At 39.2% G+C, this 26,142-nt stretch overlaps 3 protein-coding genes across 4 annotated transcripts; 1 reads left to right on the forward strand and 2 right to left on the reverse strand.

The window, feature by feature from the left end:
- Positions 1–277: 277 nt before the first annotated feature.
- Positions 278–1,165, forward strand: LOC110177029 (uncharacterized). Its single transcript, XM_020943545.2, has one exon. The coding sequence runs from the start codon at positions 422–424 to the stop codon at positions 1,031–1,033; it is 612 nt and encodes a 203-aa protein (XP_020799204.1). The 5' UTR covers positions 278–421; the 3' UTR covers positions 1,034–1,165.
- Positions 1,166–5,356: 4,191 nt separating this feature from the next.
- Positions 5,357–17,306, reverse strand: LOC110177003 (kinesin-like protein CG14535). 2 transcript variants are annotated; one of them, XM_086830656.1, is made up of 7 exons: positions 17,034–17,306; positions 14,762–15,188; positions 11,982–12,303; positions 10,998–11,255; positions 9,570–10,157; positions 8,343–9,411; positions 5,357–8,212 (listed from the first exon to the last, which is right to left on the reverse strand). In XM_086830656.1, exons 2-7 carry the CDS (start codon positions 15,113–15,115, stop codon positions 7,357–7,359), a joined length of 3,447 nt encoding a protein of 1,148 aa, XP_086686782.1. In that variant the 5' UTR covers positions 15,116–15,188; positions 17,034–17,306; the 3' UTR covers positions 5,357–7,356. The 2 variants fall into 2 exon arrangements, with proteins under 2 accessions (XP_086686782.1, XP_020799172.2); XM_020943513.2 differs by lacking the exon at positions 17,034–17,306 and having other exon boundaries at positions 14,762–16,985.
- A 1,673-nt stretch (positions 17,307–18,979) lies between these two features.
- Positions 18,980–24,349, reverse strand: TwdlE (TweedleE). Its single transcript, XM_020943577.2, has 3 exons — positions 22,044–24,349; positions 21,736–21,956; positions 18,980–19,957 (listed from the first exon to the last, which is right to left on the reverse strand). Exons 1-3 carry the CDS (start codon positions 22,059–22,061, stop codon positions 19,603–19,605), a joined length of 594 nt encoding a protein of 197 aa, XP_020799236.1. The 5' UTR covers positions 22,062–24,349; the 3' UTR covers positions 18,980–19,602.
- Between the last annotated feature and the right edge of the window lie 1,793 nt (positions 24,350–26,142).

Here is a 26,142-nt window from a genome sequence, read left to right on the forward strand (position 1 = left end):
AGCAAATAACAGCAGGTGAGTTTATTATACCCGCATATTACACATTTGTTTTATTTTTGTAATTATTTTTTATTTGCGGAAATTAGCCTCAAACAAATTTACAATTTTGACTAAAACTTTACAATTATGTTTTTAATTAACTAAAAATTTTGCTCAACCAAATTAAGGCTTCAATTGATTAAAACTCATTAAGGGTTTTAATATTTTTTACAGAAATTATTTGGGATATTTTTAAATTAAGGTTGTCAATTCTATATTATTTAAATTTATCATATTTACCATTTTTTAAATTAAATATATTTTCGGTCAATATATCCCCGTTCCCATAACTCATTTCCAACCGAATTTTTTTGAAAATTGTTATCAAAACTCGGTTTTTTACGGCATTTGACCAGCAGCAACATTTCGGCCTAAAACTACAATGAGTGAGCCGCTTTCGGGTCCCTGGCTGCGTTTCGCCTACAATGGTATCCTCCTCTATACGGCTGTTAGCTCTGGCTGTAAAATGCAGCCGGAGGAGCATCCTCTCGCCCTGGTAGCCTGCATGGTGGGTGGAATCACGGCCGTGTTTGGTCTGCTGCGGGTAATCTTTGCCAGCGGCCAGCCAGAGGAGTGTCGAAAGTTGAGGGACATAACGCACGGAGTGCTGGAACTGGTGCCATTGTCACTGACCAACATGGATCTCTATATGCAGTCCACCGGCTGGAGTGCTGTCACCTTGGGCCATGGCTTCTTCTTGCTGCCGTTGCTCTGTGATATGAGGTGTTGTCTGGCAAAGAATCGGGTCGATTGCGGTATATCCGATAGCCTCAAGGATCTCACCATTCTGGGCAACATAGTGTCTCTTGGATTTTTGGCCTTTGTGGAGCGAAATTTCCTCTATTTGCGAATGATGCTGGTCATGGCTGCGATCAGGTACGGAGTGGTCCTGGTGGACAGCATCAGGGAGAACGCTGGTGAGGATTTGCAAGTGTGCGGAACGGCATTGTTCTTGTACCAACTGGGCAAGGCCGTTGAGTCGGTCGCCGAGTAATATTTGAAGGGGAGAGCACCTTTGCATTAACCCCTGACCACAGCTGCTCGCTTCAAGGGTTTCGCCTCCCTTGTTCCGCTAAATTTTCCGTGAATTGAGTTTTGAACCTGGATTAAATTTCACTTCACCTGACTTTCAATTGCTTTGTTCATGTTTGCTCATGTTTTTGTAATTGCTTACAAACCCCAAACTATCCTGCACTTGAAAGAAAGAATGTAGTTTCTATTTAAAAGGGATTTTAATTTTGAGGAAAGCTATTTACCTTTCTAAAATATTATTGTGCTATTGAAATGAGGGTTAAAATACGACGCGATTTAAGAAATCTATCTTAATGATTATTATCAGGCTTTCTTAATGAATAATTTTGTTATTATTATTATTATTATCACGCTTTTTTAATGAATAATTTTGTTCATCAAATTTATTTTATAAAATTCATTTATATAACCTAAATTTCTACACTTTCCATTGTGCAAAAGTCAGTATTTACTTTCTTAAAATACAAATACCTCCCGTACCTGCTTTTTTTGGTATACAATAAATTGAATATTACGACTTCTTCGAGTGCATTGAAGGGGAGGTAACTTCTATGGCTTCACTGGTGTGTCACCCACACATTATAATGATATATCGGCGATTACCGATGCGCAATAAGTGCCCCCAAGTCACTGGCTCAAAGCACTCGGCTGATTCATCGCTTCAAATCGCAACGGAATCGTTGGGGTTTTTTCTGTCTTTCAGCGGGGGGCTTATCAATTGATTCCTCGCTAGGATAACAAGGCAATCGTAAGCTTTCGATACGGCGGTATCTGTCGATAAGTACTTGTGGCGGATACTTTAACTCGTATACTTTCTCCTTGGGCTGAAACGGTTGACTGGAGCAGAATGGAGAGTTTTCACGGTTGAGAAAGTATTTAAAATGTTTCAAAGGGAATGAATAATAATGCAGGTACATTTTATTAGGGTAATTCAAATAAAGAACTCTTTTATTGATGTCTTATTTTGGGGCTCAGTGATTTTCAGTTTTCAAGGCAACTTTAAGCACACATATTAAATTCTGCATTTGCTTTCAATATAAAATTATTGACAAATCTAAACCAATTAAAATCAAACTAACTAAGAACAGACGCCGCTACCTTTCAGCAATTTATTATATAAAATCGAATCGAAAAACGTTTCTAAATTATAAAATCCCATTTTTCACTTGTGGAAAAGTTGGTGGGAGGAAAACCGGTGATGACATTTATCAACGATGCCCCGCAGAAATGGTAATTTCCCAAACGCTGAGTTGATTTCGATGTTTGTTGTCATTTTTATTATTTGTTGCTCGCTTGTCACCAATATATTATGTATGTATGTATCCACATATATATTTTCGCGTTGCTGTCAAATGACAAACTCTAATTGCAAGTGGGACGGATTTTAATGAGTGTTGTACACACAAACAAAAAATGATGATACAGTTTGAGGGAAAACTATAAGTCAACGTGGTAGTTTAGATAAATAATTTATTAATAGAAACATTACTACAGAATGTTAATCCTTTAAAAGGGAACCCATCTAATGTCTAATTTATGAAAGTCGATTGCTTCTTATTAAATAAAAAGAGTTCGTTTATGATAAAAACACTCTTATATTCTCTTTATAGTTAGTTAATGTTGATTTAAATCAGTTTCAAGCTCTAGATATCTTATGTTTATGTTTACATCAGCTAGGCAATGGAATAAATCATAGCCTTACCTTTCCTAAGCTTGATTTATTCCAGATTGCAGCGGGTCAAACAGAATTATATATCTGAAATGTGCTGTATTTGCATATATAAGGGTTTCGTATATATATATGTATACATATAAATATTTATATATATACTTTTTTGCCAACTCCCCCAACTATGGCTCTCTTCCGCATTCCTCCCACGCTCATGATTTCAGGGCAGCGTTTTGCTTTATTCAACTTGACAAGTGAAGTGAGTGTGAATATTTTTTTAGGTCACAACAACGGCAACAACAACGAGGACTCCAGGAAACTCCCAGCTACGCCAATTCCTCTGGACTCTGGGAAATTCTTGCTACCTGGCGAAATATAAAATAAACCGAGTGTGGGAAAAGTGCGGCAAAAAACTGCAAAAAAAGGGAAAAAAACACACTCACACAGGAAAAATACAAGAAATGGTTCGAATCCTTTTCCATCCTGTTCGGAATTGGGTTGAAGGGACGGTGTGCCGGGAAATTGCAGTCAACATTTATTTCCGCAGTATGATGGAAAAATTCGAAAATAATTTGCGAGCCATAATTAAAAGGCGACAGCAGCAAAAAAAAAAGGAAACTCTGGCAAAATATGGGGAAAAGTTGAAGGAAAATGCAGGAAAAAAAAGAAATAGTATGAAGGGAAAGGGTGATGGAATAGTGGGCGATATGGGGGAGGAGCCAATGCTATATTATGGGCAAAAGAAAGTCAGTCCCTGAATGTCCTCAATCCGCTGGGGTCATAAACAATTCCATAGCATAGACGAGTTTTCGATTTTCGCCTCAATTGGCAACATATGGTGAACAGACTCGACTCCCCGAGAGCAAGCCATAGGATCTCCCAGGAATCCCATTCCCTTGATTTCCCATTTCCCCCCTCCCCGCCCCAAAACCTATGTACACTTGGGGGAAAAACGGTTTTGATAAATACTTGGGAAATCTTTACTTGGTAGCTAACGATCAAGTTTGGGAAATGCTTATTTTAAAAGAGATGTTTTCCTTAGGTTTTCAATGTTCTACAGTGATTTTCTTTATTAAAAATGGAATGGAATCTTTTAGGTTTCAAGTAAATTTGTTTATTGATAAATATACAATTTTTGTACCTTTTTTTTCCTCTTTCTTTATTTAATAAAACCCAAACAGAAAGTTCAATTTAAATACTTACACATTTCTCATAGTGTAGATGGGTGGGCGGGGCATCATTTGCATTTGTGACTGCGAATTGCGAATGCGAAAATTTAAAGTTTTCCCGATAAGAGGGTTGTAAAAGTACAAAAAGCGGCGGGACAGGAGCTAAGGAGCTAAGGAGCTGCTGCTCCTGTTTCTGCAAAAAAATGGCGACGTTTGCGAGGAACGCGACATGAAAAGGGCGGCAGACAAAAGACGAAGACGATGGCAGCAAACAAGAAAAATCGCTGCCGGCTCCTTGGACGGCGGGGGTGGGAAAACTCAAATGGAAATGGAAAACTGGATGGAGGTGATGGGAAAAAGTGAAGGATGTAAATGGGGTGACCGAGGGGGAGGGCAGCAGAACTTTACTTATACGAGTTTTTCGCATTGTAGAACGCGCGCGCGGCATTTGCCAGAAGGTGCCAACACATTTTATTGTTGTACTCTAAGCGATGGAGAAGGTACTTTGAAAGTTTCGAAACATTTACGAGCAAGTTCAAATCAAATTTAATTCAAGGAGTCAAGTGCGTCGTCTATTTAAGTGTCCAGTTTGGTTGGTAAATAAGTTGGATTTTGCTATCAAATACGTTTAGAAGTTCTAAGATTTCTCTTTAAAGGGTTGTAAAGGATCCTCTAAATATAGGTCTCCTTGAAATCCTTTTTCTTACTGGCTAGCTTCTTATTAAAAATCTTACATTTTTATGATACCCTTTTATGGTTGGAAAAGGTGACGTTATTTCCTTGTTTATGTTAGAATTAAACAATGATTTCTATTACCAAAACCATTAACCACTTTAAATTCAAATATTTGACAAGAAATCCAAATAAGGAAACTCTAGATCCGAACTGTGGGTAAATTTCTATTTATGCACCATTGTCAGATCACGTTTCTTCAATCAGTTACAAAAGATTGCAGTGATACAGTGTATTTATTGAGGAGAGTGTAAACACAACTTGCCTGACTTTTCCGCATACTTACTCCCCCTTCTCGGTGAAAACTGCGTTCATCCAGCTTTATCCAAACTTTATTTTTACTCCCCTTTAAGCAGAGTATACAAACTTCACTTTTCCGGCGTCCTGTTCTCCTTTTCGTGTTTTATTGTTCGACAAGTCCTCTGTACGCCCGCACGTTTCCATCATCTGTTTTTCCGAGGGGAGTTGGACTTTTCCCCGGGATGGAGTGGGAGTGAGTGCCTGCCACGTTTAGATCTACGGCACACACACACACACACACACACATTGGATGGGTGTATCGCACATGTCTCTATCTATAAAACGTCAACTTTATTTGCCCAACAACTGAGGCACAAATAACGCTTCTCCTGGCCAAAAGCCAGAAACATAGCATGGCATAGCATCCCCCATTCAAACGTCTCTCCGCCCAGTTAGCAATAAAACCAGCTGTCAATTTGTTTATATTATAAAAAATAATTAGTCTGTATTCAGCGTCGAAGTCGACGACTCCTCCATCATAGATGTATGTATGGTATGAGTGTATAATATATGTAGGTTTTTGGAGTTTTTGCAGTACTTTGCACATTGCATTTGGGCTTGAAAGAAGTGTGTGTGTGTATGGGTTTAGATTTTAGGTGATTATGTTTTAAAATTTAAAGCATAGACGAGCGGGAGATTGGTTGCTGTGATTAAGTACGCTTGATAATTGTGGAATAATAATAAATGTACGAAATAGTATGTATGGAGGATAATGCAATATAATTAGTGTTGTGTTTAGACATTGTTTCGCTTTTGTTTTGTTTATATGCTGACGATGATACGCTGACTAAAAAGGCAATGAAGGAATGTCTCGATAATAATTATATGTAGTTAATGACGATCGATATTCGAAATGAAACGGCACAAAATTTGTAGCTATACCCAGAGCTCCGGGCTTTCTTTCATTCATGCATGCATTCATTGTTATTATTTATATTAATATGCATTATGTTTATGTATATATATATATATAGAATATGCATTAGGTTTCCTTAAAATCTCGCCGCTCCTCTTATGTATATTATATGTATCTCTGATAAATATATATATATATATAATTTATTTATTTTTTTGTGTTGAATTTTCTTATGCTTCCGTTTGTTCGATTTTTCGTTTTTATTTGTAACATAGTTTATTTAGGCAAAAATGGCAACAAAATTGTATGTTTAACATTTGTCTACTTTGCAAAAAACCTCTCCTTTTGCTCTTCGCTTTTTATAGTCAGTGGTTCTTGTCGCTTTTCATGATTAGTAGTAGATGTGTGTGTGTGTTTGTGTATAACTTTAGCTAACTAACAATTAATTTAAACAATTTATAATTGGCAATAAATCGTTTGAATAAGCAAACATTCAACATTTAGCATACTTGATCTTAAATCGACTGCCCGAACAAATGACCCAAAAACTAAAACAATAAATATAAGCTATATATATGATATATGCATGTATATATAGTGTATATATATTGTATGTATATAGATGTATCTCTGCATTGTAAAGTCATAGTGATTGTGTAGCCTGATTATGTTATTAAATATATATTATTTATGTTCAATATTTATAGATACAATTGGGATTATCGGTTTACAACTCTCTCAGAGCAGCGGGTATTCGAATCCCATTACTTTCGGTATATATATCCCCGATTTCGATTCCGATTATCCCAATTCATTATGCTAGCTGGCAACTTAAGATATTTAAAGCCCCGTTTGAACTTATGCGTGTATTTAGTGAGTGAGTGAGTGAGTCGAGTGATTGATTCGATTGTTTTTATAGCATATTTAGTTTCATAACTCTTAAGACAGTGGAATTGGTTGTGTTAAAAAAATTCTAAAAAATTTCGGAGGAAATTTTCAAATGATATGGAAAGAGTTAGCGTTGGGAGTTTTCTTTTTTCTCTTATGCTTCCTTATTATTTTAAGGATTAATTTCACTCTCTCTGTTTTACCTTATACAGATATGTTTATTTCTTACGTGTTTTTCATTAGGTTTTCCTTAATAAAAAATAAAGTCTCATTAAATATTTTTCCTGCTAATTTTACCATAAATTTCCACTGTCTTAAAAGCTTAAAAAACCCATGCTTGTTATTATGAATTATTTAGGTAATTGGGTTAGGTATTAGATTACTTTAAAATTGCATGTGTTTTTGGTTTTCTGCTTTCGCTTTGGGTTTGTGTTTTTCTTTGTTTGTTGTGGCAGCCGTCGCCTAGTAAAATTTAATCAGTCGCTATCAAAGATTCTTCTATCCTTCTACCTTTCATCCTAGTCGTTTTTACCTAAAACTTTATGATATTTTTTCCATTTTTGGTTTGTGTTTAGTGTTTTGGCCATTTTGAATGCTGGACTAGCTCGGTTTTCCATTTTTTGGTGGGTGTTTTTTGGACTCGGATGTGGTGTCTCTCATTATTTTTGCTTCTAAAAATCGCTGATCTCACCCTCAGTCTCTGGATAAGTGCAGGAGAACGGTGTGAGGAGCCAATTGCAGAGTCCTTTGTTAGCACCTCCCGCCTGATGATCCTGGCGATGCCGCTTCTTGTGATTATGCCGCTGGTAATGACCATTTCCCGAGGCTGTTGTTACTGCTCCCGATCCAGAGATAGTTATGCGATGCCTCTGCCCCTTGGACATGCCGGAGGCAAAGCTACTCTCATCCGAATCCCTAACAGTGGCCACACTATGATAGCCACTCTCGGCTCTTCTCGAAATGCCCGAATGCTTGGAAGTCCGTGGTGTGGAGTTGGAATCATGACCACTGTCATAGGCCTCGGAACTGGTATTCAGGGGCAGCAGGGGAAGACGCGATTGGGCCGCCAGCGGGAGTATATTCGTGATCTCGTTCAGCTTGTGCTGGGCATCCTCGAGAGAATTTCGCTTACCCACCGCCGCGGCCATAGATTTCTCATCCAACTCACATATATCATCGTGCTGCGGTGTAAATCTCTTCTCACCCTTTTGCAAATTCGGATCCGAAGCTCCATCGGGTTGCCGGAGCAGAGCATAGTCATCCATCCCGGCTATCTCCATGATGCCATTGAGGCTGGGCAGGGATCCCTGACTGGGACTGTGCGATGGTTGCTTCGGTGGACTGGGTGTCAGTCTGTAGGCAGGTTCACTGCAAACACTGCTCTGACCCACATTGAAATGATAGACGGGCTCACTGAATACACTGCCCACATCCGTTCGGAAAAGGGCAGCTGAGGGTGTGACCTCGGCCATGGCCAGTTGTGAGGTGAAGATCTCATGGAGGCGGGCCAGCTGATCGAATTGGTGTCTAGGGAAAGGGAGAAAATGAGTTGGTGAAGAAGGGAAAATGTTAATTAATGGATTTTGCGATGAAATTAAATAATAATAGGGTAAAATCCAGTTCGAGTTCAGCTATATAATCCCACATAAGCACTCACCTAGCTCTCTCGCCGCACTCGCTGAAGGATTCGCAGGCCATATTGAAGCTGGACACAAAGGACAAGTTATCGCAATGACTTAGAGCCGCCAGAGGGTGTGCTCCAATCTCCTGATCCCTATCTCTGGCCATAGTCCTGGCTATTTCCTCCTCTGTGACCTGTAGACCACAATCGATACTTCTTTGCGACGGGTGATGCGATGATGAGGCTCTACTGGCCACAAATTCAGCCTCATGGAGTTGCTCTCTGGACACATGCCGCGAAAGCATTCGGTGCAGGTTATCCTGGGAGATATCCCTGGAACCCAGGGGATCATCCAGTAATGGAAGAGCAGGCGGTACCTCCGAGGGACCACTATCCTCATCCTCATCGCCATCCGGCGGAGCGGGATCCAGCAGGGGAAGACTCTCAAAGCAGGGCTGATTGAGATCCAAAGAGGAGGGTTCGGTTTGGAAGGCAGGTCTGTCCGGAAGATCCAAGGATTTCTGCTTCAACTGCGACAGCTTCCAGTGCAGGGCCGTCGGCGAGTTACTGGCAGAGACGGCGGTGCTTTGGAAGACTTGCGATGTCTGATTCTCTACCCATTGTCGTATCATGGTCTTTTTGTGGGCATCCATAAAGCCATAGCCTTGCGTTTGACTCGCACCCGCTGTTGGCAAATTGCCGGCTGTGAGGGATCGGCAGGACTGGGACTTGGGTCCATCCACCCAGGTCTCGCACTGTTTCACATGATTAACCTCGCGCATTAGATGACGAGCTTCGGCCACCTTGGCCCTGGAAACTCGAGGACCATCTATCCATTGCTCCTCGGTGATCTTTCTCATTCCCGCCTCCAGTTGTTCCAGAGCTGCTCCTGGATGGGCAGCTCCTCTGCGCAGCGGTGAACCTTTGGGCGAGGGTACCATTGATCCCTTGGACACCATGTGCCGGGGTATCGGGATGGGAGAACCCATGGCCTGCTGCTGCTGCTGTAACTGTGGCTGCTCATGGGGAATCAGTGGGGAAGAGCAGGCACCTGCTCCTGCCTGACGCTTCAGACTGCCCGTATTGCTTCCTGGAAGTTTTTTAGCTAGAAGGGATTAAAGATTAAGTAACAGAAAGGAAGGGGATTGGTTAGGGAAGAATTTATATATGTTTTAAAGAAATTTGTTCAACATTCTTCTTTGTTTTTAAAAGATACTAAGCTATTTAAGGTTTCAATATAATATTAGTTCAAGAAATAGTTACCTTTCTCCGCTGCCATGGCCTTCTTCATCATCATGGGACTATTGGTGGCCGACTTCGAGGGGGGCTTCTCCATGCCGCTACCCTTTAGGGCTTTGCTCATCACCGCCCGATTGTCGCCGGCACTCAGCGATGGCAGATATACGGGCGGATGTTCACCATCCGTGGCATCGTCATTCGGTCCCATATAGATGACAGTGTCGGCGGAGATTTCCGAGCTTGAGGGATCTGCTCCCGAACCCGCAGAAGAACCACCCCCCAGACCCTGGGCCAATCCCACAGCCAGGGGCATGGGGACACGGTGCTTCCTGCGACGCAGGCGATGAATTCTCGACGCAATTTGAATGGTGGATAGGGCATCCTGGTAGCTCTGCTCCGGCCGCACATGTGCCACGATGGCCACATGGCAGGTGATGGGCGCCAGGCAGTCCTTGAGCAGCGGCGTCAGCGGGTGGTCCTTGTGTGGGGGATGCCGCTGGCCGGATAGTATAGCCAGCAGTATGTTCCCAATCCCCGACAGCGGCAGGCCCCCGCTGCGATTCGCACACCCGCCTAGGTCGATGATATGTAAACGGCTCCGACCGCCAGCCACTGTACAGAGAGAGAAATGATTAGAACGAAAATTATACAACTTTCTTTAAAGGAAGAATAAAGATGATATAAAAAATGATAGATTTCTGGTATAAAACAAACTTTAAGTTCAAGAAATACCTCTTGTGATAGAACTTCTTATTAAGTTTACAATTTTATCTACCAAAATCTTTATGAAAATCTCAGATGCATATTTTGTGCTATTTTTCTCCGTGTTTAAATAAAAGGAAGGAATAAAAGGAAGTGAGTTTTAAAGGGTGTGAGTCCTGGTCTTGGTTTTGTGGGCAATGCTGGGCGTTGGGTGCTGGGTGTTTGGTGGTGGTGTTTGGGGTGTTGGAGTGGAGGAAATGCGACACTTTAATGGCGCTGCCGTCTAGTGGTAGTGAAGCATTTAGCGGGCCACTTGAGTGGCAGCAGCAGCAACAAAAGTGGCAGCAACAATAGCAATAACAAGAAGGAAAACGGGGTCTTGGAAAAACCGTAGACAGAAATACACTGAGTTTCTTAAAAGAACTGGTTTTTTGTTTCATATATCTTAAGTTTGAAAGCATAATATTTATTAAATTTAACTTTTGTGATGTATTTACTCTATAACTGAACAATAATATATAAAGGAGAAAGAGTTTTGAGCTCCCTTGTATCACTAGCATATCTATCTCCATTTTCTCTTACTGAAACTATATTTATTTCATTAAATCTGCTTGCAAAAATTATAAATAAAATGTGTATAAACATTTTATACACTTTCCTACGATAATTGCCAGCCTTTTGGCTTTCTCCTAAAATCATAACACCCCATATAAAGGATAGAATGACTAAAACAATGTGTTGGACACTTACCACCGCCCTTGCGGGACAGGCTGTACTGGTAGACGTGCAGCGTAAAGATGAGGGCGGACTCCAAGGGGGCAGCATATCCACCACATCCCGCTGGCGTTGAAGAAGTACACCCGGATACCGTGGAACCGGAACTTTTTAAGCGTCCGGCCAGCGCCGAGTCGAGGAACAACGCCGCACGCTCGGCGGTGGGTGCACGTAGTTCCGTTGGACCGCCAAGGAAGTCGTCACGCAAATAAATCCCCGGGGAGTCGTCAGATTCTGTGTAGCCATCGTTGGAGTTGGAGTTCCAGTTCCAGAAGGAAAAAAATATATAGAGAACGGAAGAGGGAACAAGCGGGGAGTGAATGAAAAGGGCATTAGGTTTTATGTGGGAATAAACGCTGTATTCTACGGGGATAAAAGAGTGTGGGGCGTGATGATAGCGTGGGCGGGGAACTTCTACTACTGCTACTGCCCAGGTTAAGTTTATTCAAATTGGGCCAGTTACGACCCCGAACCCGCCCCAGTCATCATCATCATTGTTTGGCCCAGGGGCAACATTACGCCACGCCCCCAGGCCCACGTTTCCCCGTTTCCAGGTTCCCCCCAGTTCCGCGTTATATCCCCAAACACACACTTTCCCACATAACCAAACTCCCATCCACGAAGGAGCCATTCATCCTGCCGCCGCTTTTGCCCGCTGGCAGCTAACAGGTGGACCAAAGTCAGAGCTTAAGTAGCCGAAATTAAGGGTACAAAAGCTAAATTAAACAGAGAGATGGAAATTAAGCAATGTGAGAGTTGCTAAGGGTTAAAGGAACTCAATATTAGCTTACGAAATTACTCGGCCGGAAACTTTCTTAATTAGTTAATTGTATTAAATTAAATTTTAATCGGAAAAACTTGACAAACTCAAACTATATAAGTAAACTTGACTAAAGTTAAGTTTAACTGTTAAAGTCAAACAAGTATCTCTCCCCAAGTTCCCCCCGTCCATATGCTTACCAGCTGCATGGGAGATGAGCAAGTCCTGCGATGGGGCATCCGGTTTGGTGGCACTTACGCCCACGGCACTCACTCTCACCGAGAACCGTGCTCCGCTCTTTTGCCTCCGCTCCTGTATGCCCTTGTAGAGCCAGGCTATGGCACAGGGGGCCGCTCCCAGGGAGCACATTCCCCCGCTGATGCCACTGCCCAGGCTGCCCACCTCGCCCAGCACCGTTTGGGGCTGTCCAGTGCCTGGATATCCCATGGCCAGCAGGCAACCATCGGAGCCTTCCAGCACGGCGGGTATCACTTCGCTCAACGCCGATGCACACACATCCGACTGAAATATATTTATTTATATATACATAAATACAGATGTACAGGGAGAAAATGTTATTTCAAATGGGGCTTATTATTTTGTTTATAAATATAAAGTATACGAAGATATGTAACAAAGTTATACTCGTCTTAACAAGACGAATATACTGAGACAAACTTATAAAAGTTTTAATAATATGAAGAGTCTTTGGTAAAATATAATAAAAGCCGCAGGATTTTATAGGTCAGAATATTATAATTTATACTTTATATATGTGAAAAAGTTATACAAATAGGAAAAATACAAGTAAACTTTTAAAAAAATATCGAAAAAGCTAGCCGTAGACGCTTATCAGAGTCATAGGAATTCATAGGTAGTTTAAGATGTCAGAATATTATAAAATATTTAAAGACTGTATAAAAAATTGCTATAAAATATTTAGTGCTATTTGCAGTCTCCTAAAAACCTTCATCTTGTTAGTAAAAAATCCGCACTATTGCCAAATTTTTTCCCAGTGTATACAGAGGAGAGTGAGAAGTGCCGAGTTGAGGTCAATAGTGGGTGGTGGCTAACAAGGCATACTAATGGGCTCCCTTTAATGGCTGGAATTGGGTTCGATTGCGGGGTTAATTCGATTGCTGATTAGATCCGATGGGGGAGGACAATCCGCGTATGTGTTAATTCTATTGGGTGTATTTTTCTTTCTTTTCTCTCCACGTTTTGCTCTAAGGGGGATTGCCTTATGAGTGATTGCACTTCAAGGGTCATAAATCTTGGGGATAGAACTTCGGTTTCCCTATGAATTATGAAGATTGATTGTCGCATTTTGTGGTGACTTGTTATTCTCTGGAATTACTAACACCTCTTTTGTAATGCCATAACAAGTTAAATGGCTGAAACTGAACTGAAGGGAGTGACAAAGATGCGGAAATTGTATCTTTTGTATGTCAAGATGTATCTTATTAATATTATATTATGACCTTTATGCTTGTAACTAAATATGGAATGTTTAAATTTTGGTGTTTAATAATAGCTTTTAATAGAAGGGGAAATGTAAGTTCTTTGTTTGCTTTTACATTTTAAATAATTAAAATATTTAAAGTTTTAGTTGGCTTTGTTCTCTGATTGTAAACACTTTTGTAACATTGTTTAAGTCATTAAGCTCATTCACAGAGCTTATTGTTTATTTGTTTAATTAAGCTCACATAATGAATGCATAATAAAAGGGGAAATTACAACAAATAACACACATAAATCACTAAAAGCTTCACTGATTATTATTGTTCAGCGTTTGCAATTAGGAAAGTGTGGAAATCATTGGTTTTTAAAATAGCTTTTGTGAATTTTAAATAAATGTTAAATGGTGTTTTTTAAGGTAAAAATTTGTTTAAATTAAAACACTGTTTATAATGATTTCTATGTTTTCTTTAAAACAAGTTAAGCAAGTTCGGAAGTTTAAAATACTAGCTTTTTTTGAATCGACAATTTTTTCATCAAATCCAAACCTTAACGCATAACAAAGCCAAAAAAGCTTTAAATTAAATTTGGTAAACTTTCCTATGTTAGTTTTTATAAGGTCTGCAAATCTGCATTCTCAATTTAAAATTACAAAAAATTAAATTTTTTTATATAAATTTTTGACAATTTTTACGATATAACCCCTTAAAAATTGATCAAAATATTGAAAAAATGAAATTTTAGCCAAACATAGCGAGATCGATTCGTCTTTTGATGCTGATCAAGAATATATATAATTTATAGGGTCGGAAATGATTCCTTAAAAAATTACAAGCTTCTGGCTTAAACTATAATACCCTAAAATGGGTCTTAAAATGTAAATATTTATCTACAATTTTATATGATAATTTTTGGGAAAAGTAAAGATTAAAAATTCAATAACTAAGCCAAAAATGCATTAATTTTGATTCGGAAAGCGTTCCTATGTTAGTTTTTAGAAGGTTTTCAAATCTGCTTACTTAATTTAAAATTTACAAAAATTAAATTTTTTGCTTAATTTTTAACAATTTTTAACCCCTTTTAAAATTACGAAAAAATTGATAAATTTTTTTTCCTGCCAAAGATAGCTAGATCGATTCGGCTGTTGATGCTGATCAAGAATATATATGATTTATGGGGTGGGAAATGACTCCTTTACAAAGTGGAAGCTTTTGACTAAAATTAAAGTACGCTGCAAGGGTATAAAAAGAAATAAAAGAAAGAAAAAATTATATTGACATTTCTAAAAATTTTTTTCATTATATAAATTTATTTGCTACGTTTTTTATCTATCCCTTGAAAAAAAGAAACCTCAATATTCACAAAATCCATTAAAAGCTTTGAATAGTTTTGTACACATTGTTATAAATTCCATCAATTATATTAAATAGGATGATTATAAAAAGCGAATTAAAAATAATGGAAAATAAAATCTCCCGATTCTTATAGAGATTATATAAATCTCGCAGAACTCAGAACTCACCTGTTTATCCTCTGCGGTGAAGAGATTATCGAATGCAAACATTTTGGGTGCTGCCACCATGGGCGCCCGCTCCTGGGCAGCCTGTGGCGGTGGACACACCGTATTCCTGGGATCGGTGAGTGTAACCTGGCGCTTCTTCTTGTCCAGAGCCATGTACTCTCCAGGCTCTCCGGATCCGCTCGAGTTCCTGTCCCGCTCTGCCACTCGCAACATGACCTTTACCTTGCCCACGCCATAGCACTCGCGGCTGCTGAGACGGCGACTCAAGGAGGCGGGCATGGGCGGTGGGGCACGCTGCAGTGCACCACAGAAGCCACCGTTCCGGGCGGGAATGCTGCTGCTGCTGCTGGCCATGGTGGTTCGTCGTAGCTTATTGGTTGCCACAGTTGGTGGAGATTGGTTTATGGCTGGAAGCACTTTTCCGTTCCTTTTTTTTTTTTTTGGTTCAGAGGGATAAAGGAAATAAAATTGGGAGTTAATAAGGAAGCCGAAATCCTGGCTTTTGTTTTATGACCATTGCTTAAAATCGTCAATCGTCGCCATCGTCTTTGGCCATAAAGTTTGTTTGTTTTATAAATATAAAACGCTGAGTTCGGGGGATTTTATGGTTCTTTAAATAGTTTGGTCCCGTCATAAATTGCGATTTCGGTCCGGGCCAATGGGCACAAGTTATTTGGTAGATGATATGCCGCCAAAAGGACCCTTCGGTAATGGCCATAACACTTTCGCTTTATGGTTATGGGCACATCTGTTTATTGGGCACATGCTTCACTGTACTATCATCACTATCATATGCTCGCACTGTCACTGTCACTGGCACTGGGCACTAAGCTCGTGTTTTATTCACTTGTAGCATCTTGTGCATAAAATCAAATTTATGTCTAGAACTTGTTGGGGATTTTACGGGTTGAAATTATATCCTTCTTTTCGTATGCCTTTTTGAAGAAGGAGAATTATTCTTTTGGGGACACTTGTCGTATTTCGTCTCAGTTTATTTCTATTTGAAAAGTTTGCGTGCAACATTTTTGTATTTACGGTTTCCCAGGGGATATTCTCAGAGTTTTAAGTTAATTTTTAAGAGGAGAATAAGGTAATAAAAGTGTTTAGTCTTGTCTGGTATTTTTTGCATTTAAAAAGGTTGAGCTTTCTTTCTTGGTAAAAAATATATTTGTTACGTTTGAGGTTTATTAAGGTTTTAAGTATACTTTACTTAGTATAAATTTATTAAAGTCTTAGCTTGATTTCTTAAATATTTATTTAATTCCATTAAGCACTTTAAAGCTTACTCATTTCTCTAACAAATTTATTATATTTCATATATAGTTGAATCCTTGGTAATAATTTTAATTATTCATTACTCCCATGTTTCCCCAAAGAATTCCTTTAATCATCTTGAAAGTGTTCTTCCGGGATTCTGGACTTTCGCTTGTCATATGTCACTCAAACTTCAAGTTCATTTAGGAAATTCCCCTCTAGGAATTTCAGAGGACCCCAAGGGGAAGCCCGGAAGCTGTCTTTTATCTAAGCTTGTTATGCTTTATATTACTCGAATTATCAACTTTACTTGTTATGTTTAATGTTGTGCTTCTACTTTCGAGATATATATATTCATGTAAATTCCTTTGGACTTTTTCTGCCAGTCGCCAGAGAGAGTGAGCCGTGACATTTCTTCAATGCCTTCATTATTATTTCAATTTGACTTGGAGAAACGTGACATTTTTGCAACGTCTTTCATTAATATTGTCCCCTGGACTCACGGTCCTATTTTGGCCCCTGAGTTGCTCCGAGTTTCCTCAGGTTTCCCTGGGTTTCCCTGAGTTTTCCCCCAACCATTTCGTTTCGTTTCTTTTTTTTTTTGCCTGAATGACAGGCAACAACTTGGGGTTCGGTTCAACTTCATTTTTCAGACTACGCGCACCTGCCAACTAAAAAAAGGGAACTTCTTTGGTGGCTTTTGCCATTCTTTTCGTTTTCCTGGGCTCCTTTTTTATATGGTCCTGGTTTTGTTGTTGTTTTAGTTGTTGTTTAAGGATTGGCGTCGTCCACCTTTTGAGTTTTAGCTTTGGCTTTTCACACAAATCGATTGGCAATGCCTTCTAATTGTACACAGAACGCACAATAGGGGAGTCTCTAGCCTGAAGTCAGGGGTTAAGGCTTTTCAATGGGTGTGTGGGGGGGGGTTAAGGGATTTCCCTTTTGGCACAACACACACTCGCACGCAACACACACACTCACTCACTAGCTCACTCACTGAACAGGAACAAACACAAACCCTTTTTTTTATGACTGGCAATTTCTCGCTGTTGATTTCATCTTTGGCTCAACTCCGACTAGGACTTTGACTTGCTGCCGTATTGCCATGATTTATACTTTATTCAACACGACGTTTTGCTGGGATTTGGTTTGATTTTCCCTTTTCCGTTTTCTTCCGATTTTCCTGTCACTTCACTGCGACGACGACGAATAACAGAAATAAAAGAAACCCGCGAGGCGAGAAAGCCAAACGCGTGCCGACAGCGTTGGCATTACAATGGCAACTGAACTCGGCTTCGGTTTCGGCTCATACGATTGGCTTTGAGTTTCCCAAGCGAGTTTCCACGCGCAGGCGTGCCAGAAAAAAAGAGAATCGCGCGAGAAAATTGCCCCCAAAAACCATGTCCACGAAGGGTAGGACGATGGACTTTCACTCTTAGGGAAATTGTATTTTCTTTTTTTTTTTTTTTGGCCAACACCAACAAACAGGCTTTGACAGCTCAGGTAAACAGAAAATCAGCGAGGCTAAAAACAAAAGGAACAACGCAAATGATGTTTATATTGTAGAGACATCAAAATGCTCACAAGCTTGGCTGAAAGTAACATCAGAAAAAAACCAAAAACAAATGGGAAATGGAGTATATAGAGAGTTGGACGTGAAAGGTACCTTGTAATGGATAAATTGGCACTCAAAGTACCATTTAATTACGAATAAGTTTTTCTTATAAAAGCTTAAGAACATTGTTTGTAGGTATTTTATAAATTTTAATAAAATTTTATTACATTTTGTTCTTATTTTAGCATTATAATCTTATATATTTTAGTATACCAAGCCTCCATCCCAAAATTCACATCTATTGCTTTCCTAACTTTAGAGATCCATCAGTAAATATAACATATTAATAATTTTGTTGTGTTTATTATTATTATACCAATTTATTCTGATATATTAAAGTATAGTAAGCCTTCATACCAAAATTCGCAGTAATAGCTTTTTTAAAAACCGGGATCTATCAGCACAGATAGAATATACCTTTATTTTACCTATAGTAAACAGAATAAGAAGATGCCACGTGAAACACACGGTGATAGTTGAGCTGCTGGAGCGTCACTTAAGTGCCGCTTGGAGTTGTTGCTGATGATGGAGGGGGTCGGATTTTCCAGGGGCGGAGTCCAAAGAGGGGAAATGGAGTGGGGCGAGGCTCCAAATGCAAACGATGTGTTTTTAAGTTCGCTTACATTTGGCAGGCTCGTGAAGGAGCCGTTGTCGAGTGTGTGTGTTCGTTTGTATTTAAAAGCATGTGTCGTATGGCCGGGAATGGGTTTGGTCCGCACTCTGGTCTCCGGATTTACCTTTAGCTTTATTTTTTCTCCCTTTTATTTTTCCTGCTGGCCAAAGTGGTGGAAGTGGACAACGGCGACGGCTCAATTAAAGTGGTCCTCGCTGATTGGTATTAAGGTACAACGGCACGAGGAAAAACTGTGGTAATCCAATCGGCTTTTAAAGTATTTCCTTACTAATTATCATAAAACTTGAGGGGGGAAATTTACCTGAAAAACATTTTCACTGCATTGGTTAAATCAAATTTTATGGTAATCCAAGCGAAGATAAACAAAACTAAACGAAATCGGAGAGTTAAGAGGCTTTAACTTAAGTGAAAGGAGTTAACAAGTTTGGGAGTCACTTTTCAACAGTTTTACAGTTACTACGGAGGCGCCATCTGGCGGTTGAGCTTCAGGTGGCAACACCAAAAGCGTTACAGTTTGAAATGTTCAGAGACTTGTAAGGGGAAAATATATTATACTCAATTTTAGAAGTAAATTAATTGAAATATATAGAATATTTATACTTTTTCCTAAATTAAAAAGATTTGGAAATGTTTTTTTTTTTTCATATGAACAAGAAAATATATCTGTTTCTAGGTTCTTTACTATAATAAATTCACAAGAAAAACTCCATTCAAATACAAATAATTCGTTAAACTTTTATTTAGCCATTGATGTTTTTTTTTGTTTTGTTTTTAACATTATATACATACTTGAGTATCATTAATTGTCTTCATTTATACATTTTTTTTTTAGCTTTTTCGATTGTTTCGCTGTGCGAAAAATAGCAATGTGGGTATTGGTAAAAATTGCCTAGATGAAAATGCATTTGTGTGATGAAAAGAATCATGATGTATCATGTATATATCGTGTATCGTTCATCGGGATCGATATCTCTATCGATAACTAAGGCTAGTGTCTTTCGTTTCGCAGTGAGTGTATCGTGGGTGTGTAAAGTGTATAACGCATCGTTCGCTTAAGGACCTAAGACTTAAGACTAAAACAAACAATTTGAAACAAACAGCCTAGATATGGAAAACATTCTCATACAATGTGTGGTTTAGAAACAACTTCAGAGGTAAGAATTGTAGGGGGGGAAATTGAGGGATATTCGTTGTAAACTTTGTCACGCGTTAAAGTCATTTGAAGCAGATCAGAAAATATAATACACATAAGGATTATATATGAAGTTTGCCATGAGTGGAAGTTGGGTTTGAGTGTTCGCCGCAAATCGGACTTCAGTTTGAATGGTTCGGATCTCCTTAGTGGGATGGGGCTCCATAGGAGCTGCTGGGCGCCGAGGGCGCCGGAGGGGCAGCTGGTGCTCCATACTCGGGTGCCGGTGGCGCCACACTGTTGGGATACGGACCGGTCTCCTCCTTCTGGGTCTTGTAGCGGATGAAGTACACCTCCGGCTTGCTGGGCTGTGTGGGCGCCGGCGTGGGAATGATGAGCTCGGGCTGCTCTTCCGGCTTCTTGACTAGCACATAGACCAGGGTCTTCTCCTCGTTCTGTGGGAACTGGGGGATGATCGGAGCGGTAGGTGCTGGCGGAGATGGGGCCTTGATGAAGACGATCTTGTAGTGCTTCTGCGGGGGTGGCACATACAGGGGTTTCCTAGGGGGAAAAATATAGAAGATTAGGAAGAGGGAAAGTTAAATAAAAGAACTGTCATCGAAAATATTGTCTCTTGCAAAGACTTTAATAACTTTTTCCTTTAAAATTTCCCTCTTAACCGGAAGTAGCAACCTCAGTTTCACTTTGTTTTCCCAAACTCATTACCATATGTACCGAAAAAAAATCATCTTAAATGGTTTTTCCTCACTTCCTACATTGTTTTTGCATCTCTGGAGAAAGGAGTTCCGCTGTGAGGAGTATATGCAAATGACATGCCCTTGACCATAAATGGTGACCTGCCGAAAATGGTGAACCAACTGATGATGCAGCTGCCTGTCAGGTTTGGTTAATCGGATGAAGATGCCCCCTGGCTTGTGATGATAATAACAATGACAACGACGACGATGATGATGATGATGATGATGATGATGATGACAAGTGACTGTCACAACAATCGTTGCCCCGAGACGAAGGTTTACATAAAGTAAGGGAAGCTCCCTATGGTAATGGCGCTGTTCTCCATTTGATAATTAGCTTGGAAATGGTACTCTCCTTGAGATACATATATGTATGTACATATATCTATGCGGAGGAGCTGGATAGCTTAGGTAACATTTTAGTCACGCTTAGGCGGCCTGCAAAGGCATATCACTCCCCCGTTTTCGGGGTAATTAACATTGCTACCAACAAAAGACGACACTACAAAACAACAACATTGAATTACGGGAGAAAGAGCCGAGAAAAGCTTTGGAGAAAGACACCAACTACCATTGAGTTCGCTGGCTTCTTCGTCTCGGGTGGTAGTATTAAATAATTTTCCTCCTTGCAGAAGTCTCTCTAAGTAAATACCCTGAAAATGTGGCAATAAGTGAGTGAGCTGAAAGGGCCCTGAGCTGGATTAGATGATTGGCGGAGGCGGAGACCTGGGTGGGGTCTTGCAACATTTTGTCTACTTATTATCATCGCCGGAGGTTGCCTTATAAAGTTGAATTGTGAGAGAATCTGCATAAGTGGCGTGGATTATATACTCATAACACACAACAATGTGATTTTTTCTTTTTGGCTTTTGGTGTTTTTTTGCCAATCATAAGTGGAACAAGACAAATAAACCGAGATCGCTTGTAATCGCTCCTCAACACGCAAGATGTACAAAAAAATATAATAATAATGATCCAAAAAAGCAACGAAAGGGAAAGGTATAAGGGTAAAGAGTGTGAATTGAAGGGTTTTTCAAGTGGTTTACATTTGAACTTAAGTGATGCCATAGAGTTTTTTCTAATAACAAATTAAATTGAAATGATTCACATCCTATTCAGTTGTTTAATAATAAAGTTATTTAAGAATGATATGTGAGTTTTTAAGGCTTTAAAGAAAAGGGTTTTTGGTTAAAGCAATTAGGGGAGAATTGGATTAAAATTGCCCTGTTCCTGAAGAGATTATTTAGAAATTTTGAAGATCCTTTAATAAGGATTATATTTACCACAGGTTCTAAGTTCAAGAAATTGGATAACCTTTGAGTTTTTACGATTTCTATGGGGTTTCTTCTATGCAAATATATGTTTTAAAGGATATCAAAGTTCTGTAAACTCTTTTAAGTGTCTAAAGTATATTCAAATAACCTTCTTTTGGGTTTATAAAAATCTAGCTTCTCAAATATTATTTCCCTATATCCTATTCTATATTCTCTCTCAATTTCTGTCTTTAATAATACCCTAGATAGTTCACAGACCCTATCCCTCTATAGATCTGTTAGTAATCCCCGTAGAATCTTGACTCACCTGGGTGCCTGGTACTCCGGCTCTGGTGGCGGCACATGGACATAGACATGCTTGTGCACCACCGGTGGCTGCTGTGGTGGTCCATACTGAGGAGCTGGTGCACCATAGCCTCCACTGGGTCCACTTGGCTGATAGCTGCTGGATGGCGGAGCACTGTAAGAGTCACGCGGCGGCTCGGGACGAGCGGCCACCAAGGCAGCCAAGGCCAAGACGACCACCAACTGAAGGAGGAGGAGGAGGGAAGAACTTTAGCTTTCTCACACAATCTTTTTCACAGAGTCACTTAAGAGGGAGATGATCACACATACCACACAACTGGACTGCATTATAGTTGGGGATTTGTGTTTCTTATATATTTTCGGCTATATCCGTTGGGGAACCTGCTACTGGCGACTGCTGACTGCTGACTGGTTACTGGTAATGTGGTGCTGCTGCTTTGACGCGGAACCTCTTACTGCATGCCACAACGATTGTTGCAGTTTCTTTTATAGCGGCGCAGCGCGTGAAATAAAAATTAAGTAAAAATTCAAGACGACGACCAAGACCGCCGTCGACTGAGGCAGAGTCGTCACCAAAGGCAGAGGCAGAGGCAGAGGCAGAAGCAGTGGCTAAGACGCGAGCAGCGAAGCAGCAGTTGGCCAAGAGCAGCTTCGGAATATATATATATAGTATTAGTGGTAACCATGAAGAAATTGAAACGTTTAAAGCAGCAGCAGCGGGAGCTGGAGCAAGTCATCTCTGTTTAATTTTTTTTTGTTTTTTTGGGGGAAACTGATGCTGCAGTCGATCCTCTGCAGCTGCCACTCTGCCTCTGCCTCTGCCTCGGCCGCTCCTAGCTGCGACGCCGACTGCGACTGCTGACCATTTCTTGGCCGTCTTTTTGGTTGGTTTTTCCTCCTGCCACCACGATTAACTGCTTCTTCGCGGTTTTTTTTATGTGTGGTCTTGGTAGTACGTTTTTTTTTTTTTTTGACTGCAACTAGGATTATTTTCAAGGGGAAAATAAGGAACTGGCAAGTTACATTGTATGTTTTTAATGAGGGAAGAGGGCTCGAGCATATCTCCTTACAGTCAAGCCAATCAATACATTTTTAAGGTTTTTCTTTATGCCTTGAATTTATATATCTATATATTCTGGGATTATTTCAAGGGGAAAATGTAAAAAAATGTTAAGGTAAATGTACTTTATAATGAAGCATTCAAGATTTTTAATGATAGTTATTTAGGAAGTCCTTGATTTATGCTTTTTTAGGGGGTGTACTTTATTTTGGGTAATAATATCAAGTAAAGGGCTTTCTTTATTATCTCTATAAATCATGCATTACTTATAAATATTTTTATAATATGCAATTTAGTCTCTTATTTTATTTAAGAATATACATAGAGTGAGGCTTAAATTTAATTTATGTTAGAAATATAAGGCCCTTGAACATATATCTTGAAATTCATATACTTAGCTAGCCAATAAAAACAAAAGGCCACCAAAATTAAATGTTTGCTAAGGGGCTTATTAAAATGCCATTACTTGATGATGACTATGATAATTCATGAAGGTTTTCTAAATACTTACAGCTTACAATAAAAGGGATTACTAATGCTAGATTATTCTGTTTAAAAAAAAATAGTAAATTTATAAATTGAGGTATTTATTTAAGCAGAATTAGTTAGCAGGAAAAGTTCAATATAATACAGCAACAAAAATCTCGTAAAATTTGAGATATATAAACATTGAATAACGATAAATATAGTATTTAACGTGAACCTTGTTATCTAATTTATGTTTATTGTTATGACTAAATTGGTTCGATACATCAAGCCTTAGTTTTAAGTAGATCTAATGTTATATCTTTAATTCTTTTATTTAAAATCCATCAAATCCATTCAAATCCCCTTAGAGTATTAACTCCTTCGAGGTGACCCAAAAAAACGAAAACCAAAGACTTTCCTGCTTGTCTCTTCCTCTGCAGACTCTTTCTTTCTGTATTTTTGGTTTTCTTGTTACCGTAGTAGTATTATTATTATTATATATATGTGGTTTGTTGTGTATAAATTGTTATTTTTCGGCCATTTGGAGGATCCAATCGCAGTGTGCTCGTAACCAACTGTCTCTGCGGTTCGCAACGGATCGTATCATATCGGATCGGATCGTATCGGATCGTGTGGCACGATTCACTTTCAATTTCAATGGATTGTGGTGGACTCACTCTCATTTAGCTGGGATTTTACAGGGATGGGTTTGTGCTCTGGACTGGGACTGAAATCTCCAACTGGTGTTGGTTTTATTTCTCATTTCTTCATGCTCTTTCGGCCTTTTGTTTGTTAGCCAGTCTGTCAGCCAGCTTCTTTTTTTTCGGTTGCCGGCCTTTTTCTTATTGTTTTTGTTATTGTTATTATTATTATTGTTACTGTTATTGTTATTGTTGTTACTGCTGTTGCTGTTGTAATTGCTGTCCGCGTTTTTCTGGCCACGAAGCTTCATAATGAGCTTCACGCTCTTGTTGGCTAGGGTCGCCGTCCATCCTCCATCATCTCCATAAGCATTTTATTTAATTTTGTTGTGCTTGTTTTTGCAAAATATTTTTGAATTTCTTCAATTTGTTTTTCCACTCTTTTTTATACCCTTGCAGGGTATTATAATTTCAGTCAGAAGTTTGCAACGCAGTGAAGGAGGCACCTCCGACTATATAAAGTATATATATTCTTGATCAGGATCAACAGCCGAGTCGATCTAGCCATGTCCGTCTGTCCGTCTGTCCGTCTGTCCGTCTGTCCGTCTGTCCGTCTGTCCGTCTGTCCGTCTGTCCGTCTGTCCGTTTCTACGCAAACTAGTCTCTCAGTTTTGAAGCTATCTAAATGAAACTTTGCAGTTAGTCTTCTATATACTCTCACTCGTATATATGTCGGAACGGGCCCGATCGGACGACTATATCATATAGCTGTCATAGGAATGATCGGAAAAGTTTTACAAAAAAAATTATAAAATTTTTAGTTTTCAACAGAATTTGATCAAATTTAAGATATAGCCATTTCATATTATTCTACAATTTTGTGTAAAATTTTATGAAAATCGGACGGCTATATCATATAGCTCCCATAGGAACGATCGAGAAATTAATTCAATTAATAAGTATAACATTTTCAGTTTTCAACAGATTTTCATCAAATTTGAGATATAGCCGTTTTATATTATTCTACAATTTTGTGTAAAATTTTATGAAAATCTGACTAATATATCATATAGCTCCCATAGGAACGATCGAGAAATTTGAGAGGAATGAGAATGGCGGTGGCTGTTGTCGGAAGACTGACAATCGCGGTGGCGATAACATTTTTAGTTTTCAACAGAATTTAATCAAATTTGAAATATAGCCATTTCATATTATTCTAAAATTTTGTGTAAAATTTTATGAAAATCGGACTACTATATCATATAGCTCCCATAGGAACGATCGAGAAATTAATACAATTAAATTTATAACTTTTTTAGTTTTCAGCTGATTTTCATAAAATTTGAGGTAAAGCCATTTTATATAAGTCTTAAATTTTGTGGCAAATTTCATAAAAATCGGACGACTATATCATATAGGTGCCATACAATCGATCGTTTGATGTAGAGGAAAAATGCAAATCTGTGAATGTAAAACTGCAAATATAATATGTATAGGTGAATGAAATGAAAGCAGGTATTACTTCATTGTTTTTTAACACAAATATATATAATTTATATTGTATGGATTCCTATTCATAGAAGTTCTATCTGCAAGGGTATATAAACTTCGGCGTGCCGAAGTTAGCTTCCTTTCTTGTTTCCCTTAATTTTTATTGTTGTTTTTCTTTTTTCTTATTTAATAATTTACGCCTAGGCCATGACAATTTGCATTAGTTTTAAAAAAAGAGAGAAACAAAATTATGATTTTGCAACTTTGGCTTGACTTTAAGCTATATATATATTTATACACTTAACATTTCCCTCAGATTTATGCACATAATCTATGAATGGCAATCAGTTTCGATCCTTGGTCGCATTTTGTGGCCACTCCTGGCTGCTGCACCGCTGCCGGAATTTGATGAAATGGCATAATCAGTGGCCAGTGGCGCCAAACGGTGGACGGAGGACGACACCAGTGTGCAATATGCAACGTGCAACGTGCAACCTGCAACCTGCAACAGTTGAGAGACTCAGCCAGACTCTGACTCCCTGGAGACTGTCACTTTTACTCGATGGCATCATTTATAATGCCGTTAGCCAAATGGCAAACTTTGTTTCATTTTTGTTTGTGTTTCTCTCGATTTTGTTGTTCATGTTCGTTCATCTTCGGCACTGCCTGCTGGCTGCTCCCCAGATTGCATTTCCTTAATTTTCCAACGCTCATCTTTCAACATTCAAAACCATCGTCGTCATCATCA

This window comes from Drosophila serrata, unplaced genomic scaffold (assembly GCF_035046125.1).
Source record: "Drosophila serrata isolate PLE 108 unplaced genomic scaffold, ASM3504612v1 contig_240, whole genome shotgun sequence".
NCBI lineage: Eukaryota > Metazoa > Arthropoda > Insecta > Diptera > Drosophilidae > Drosophila > Drosophila serrata.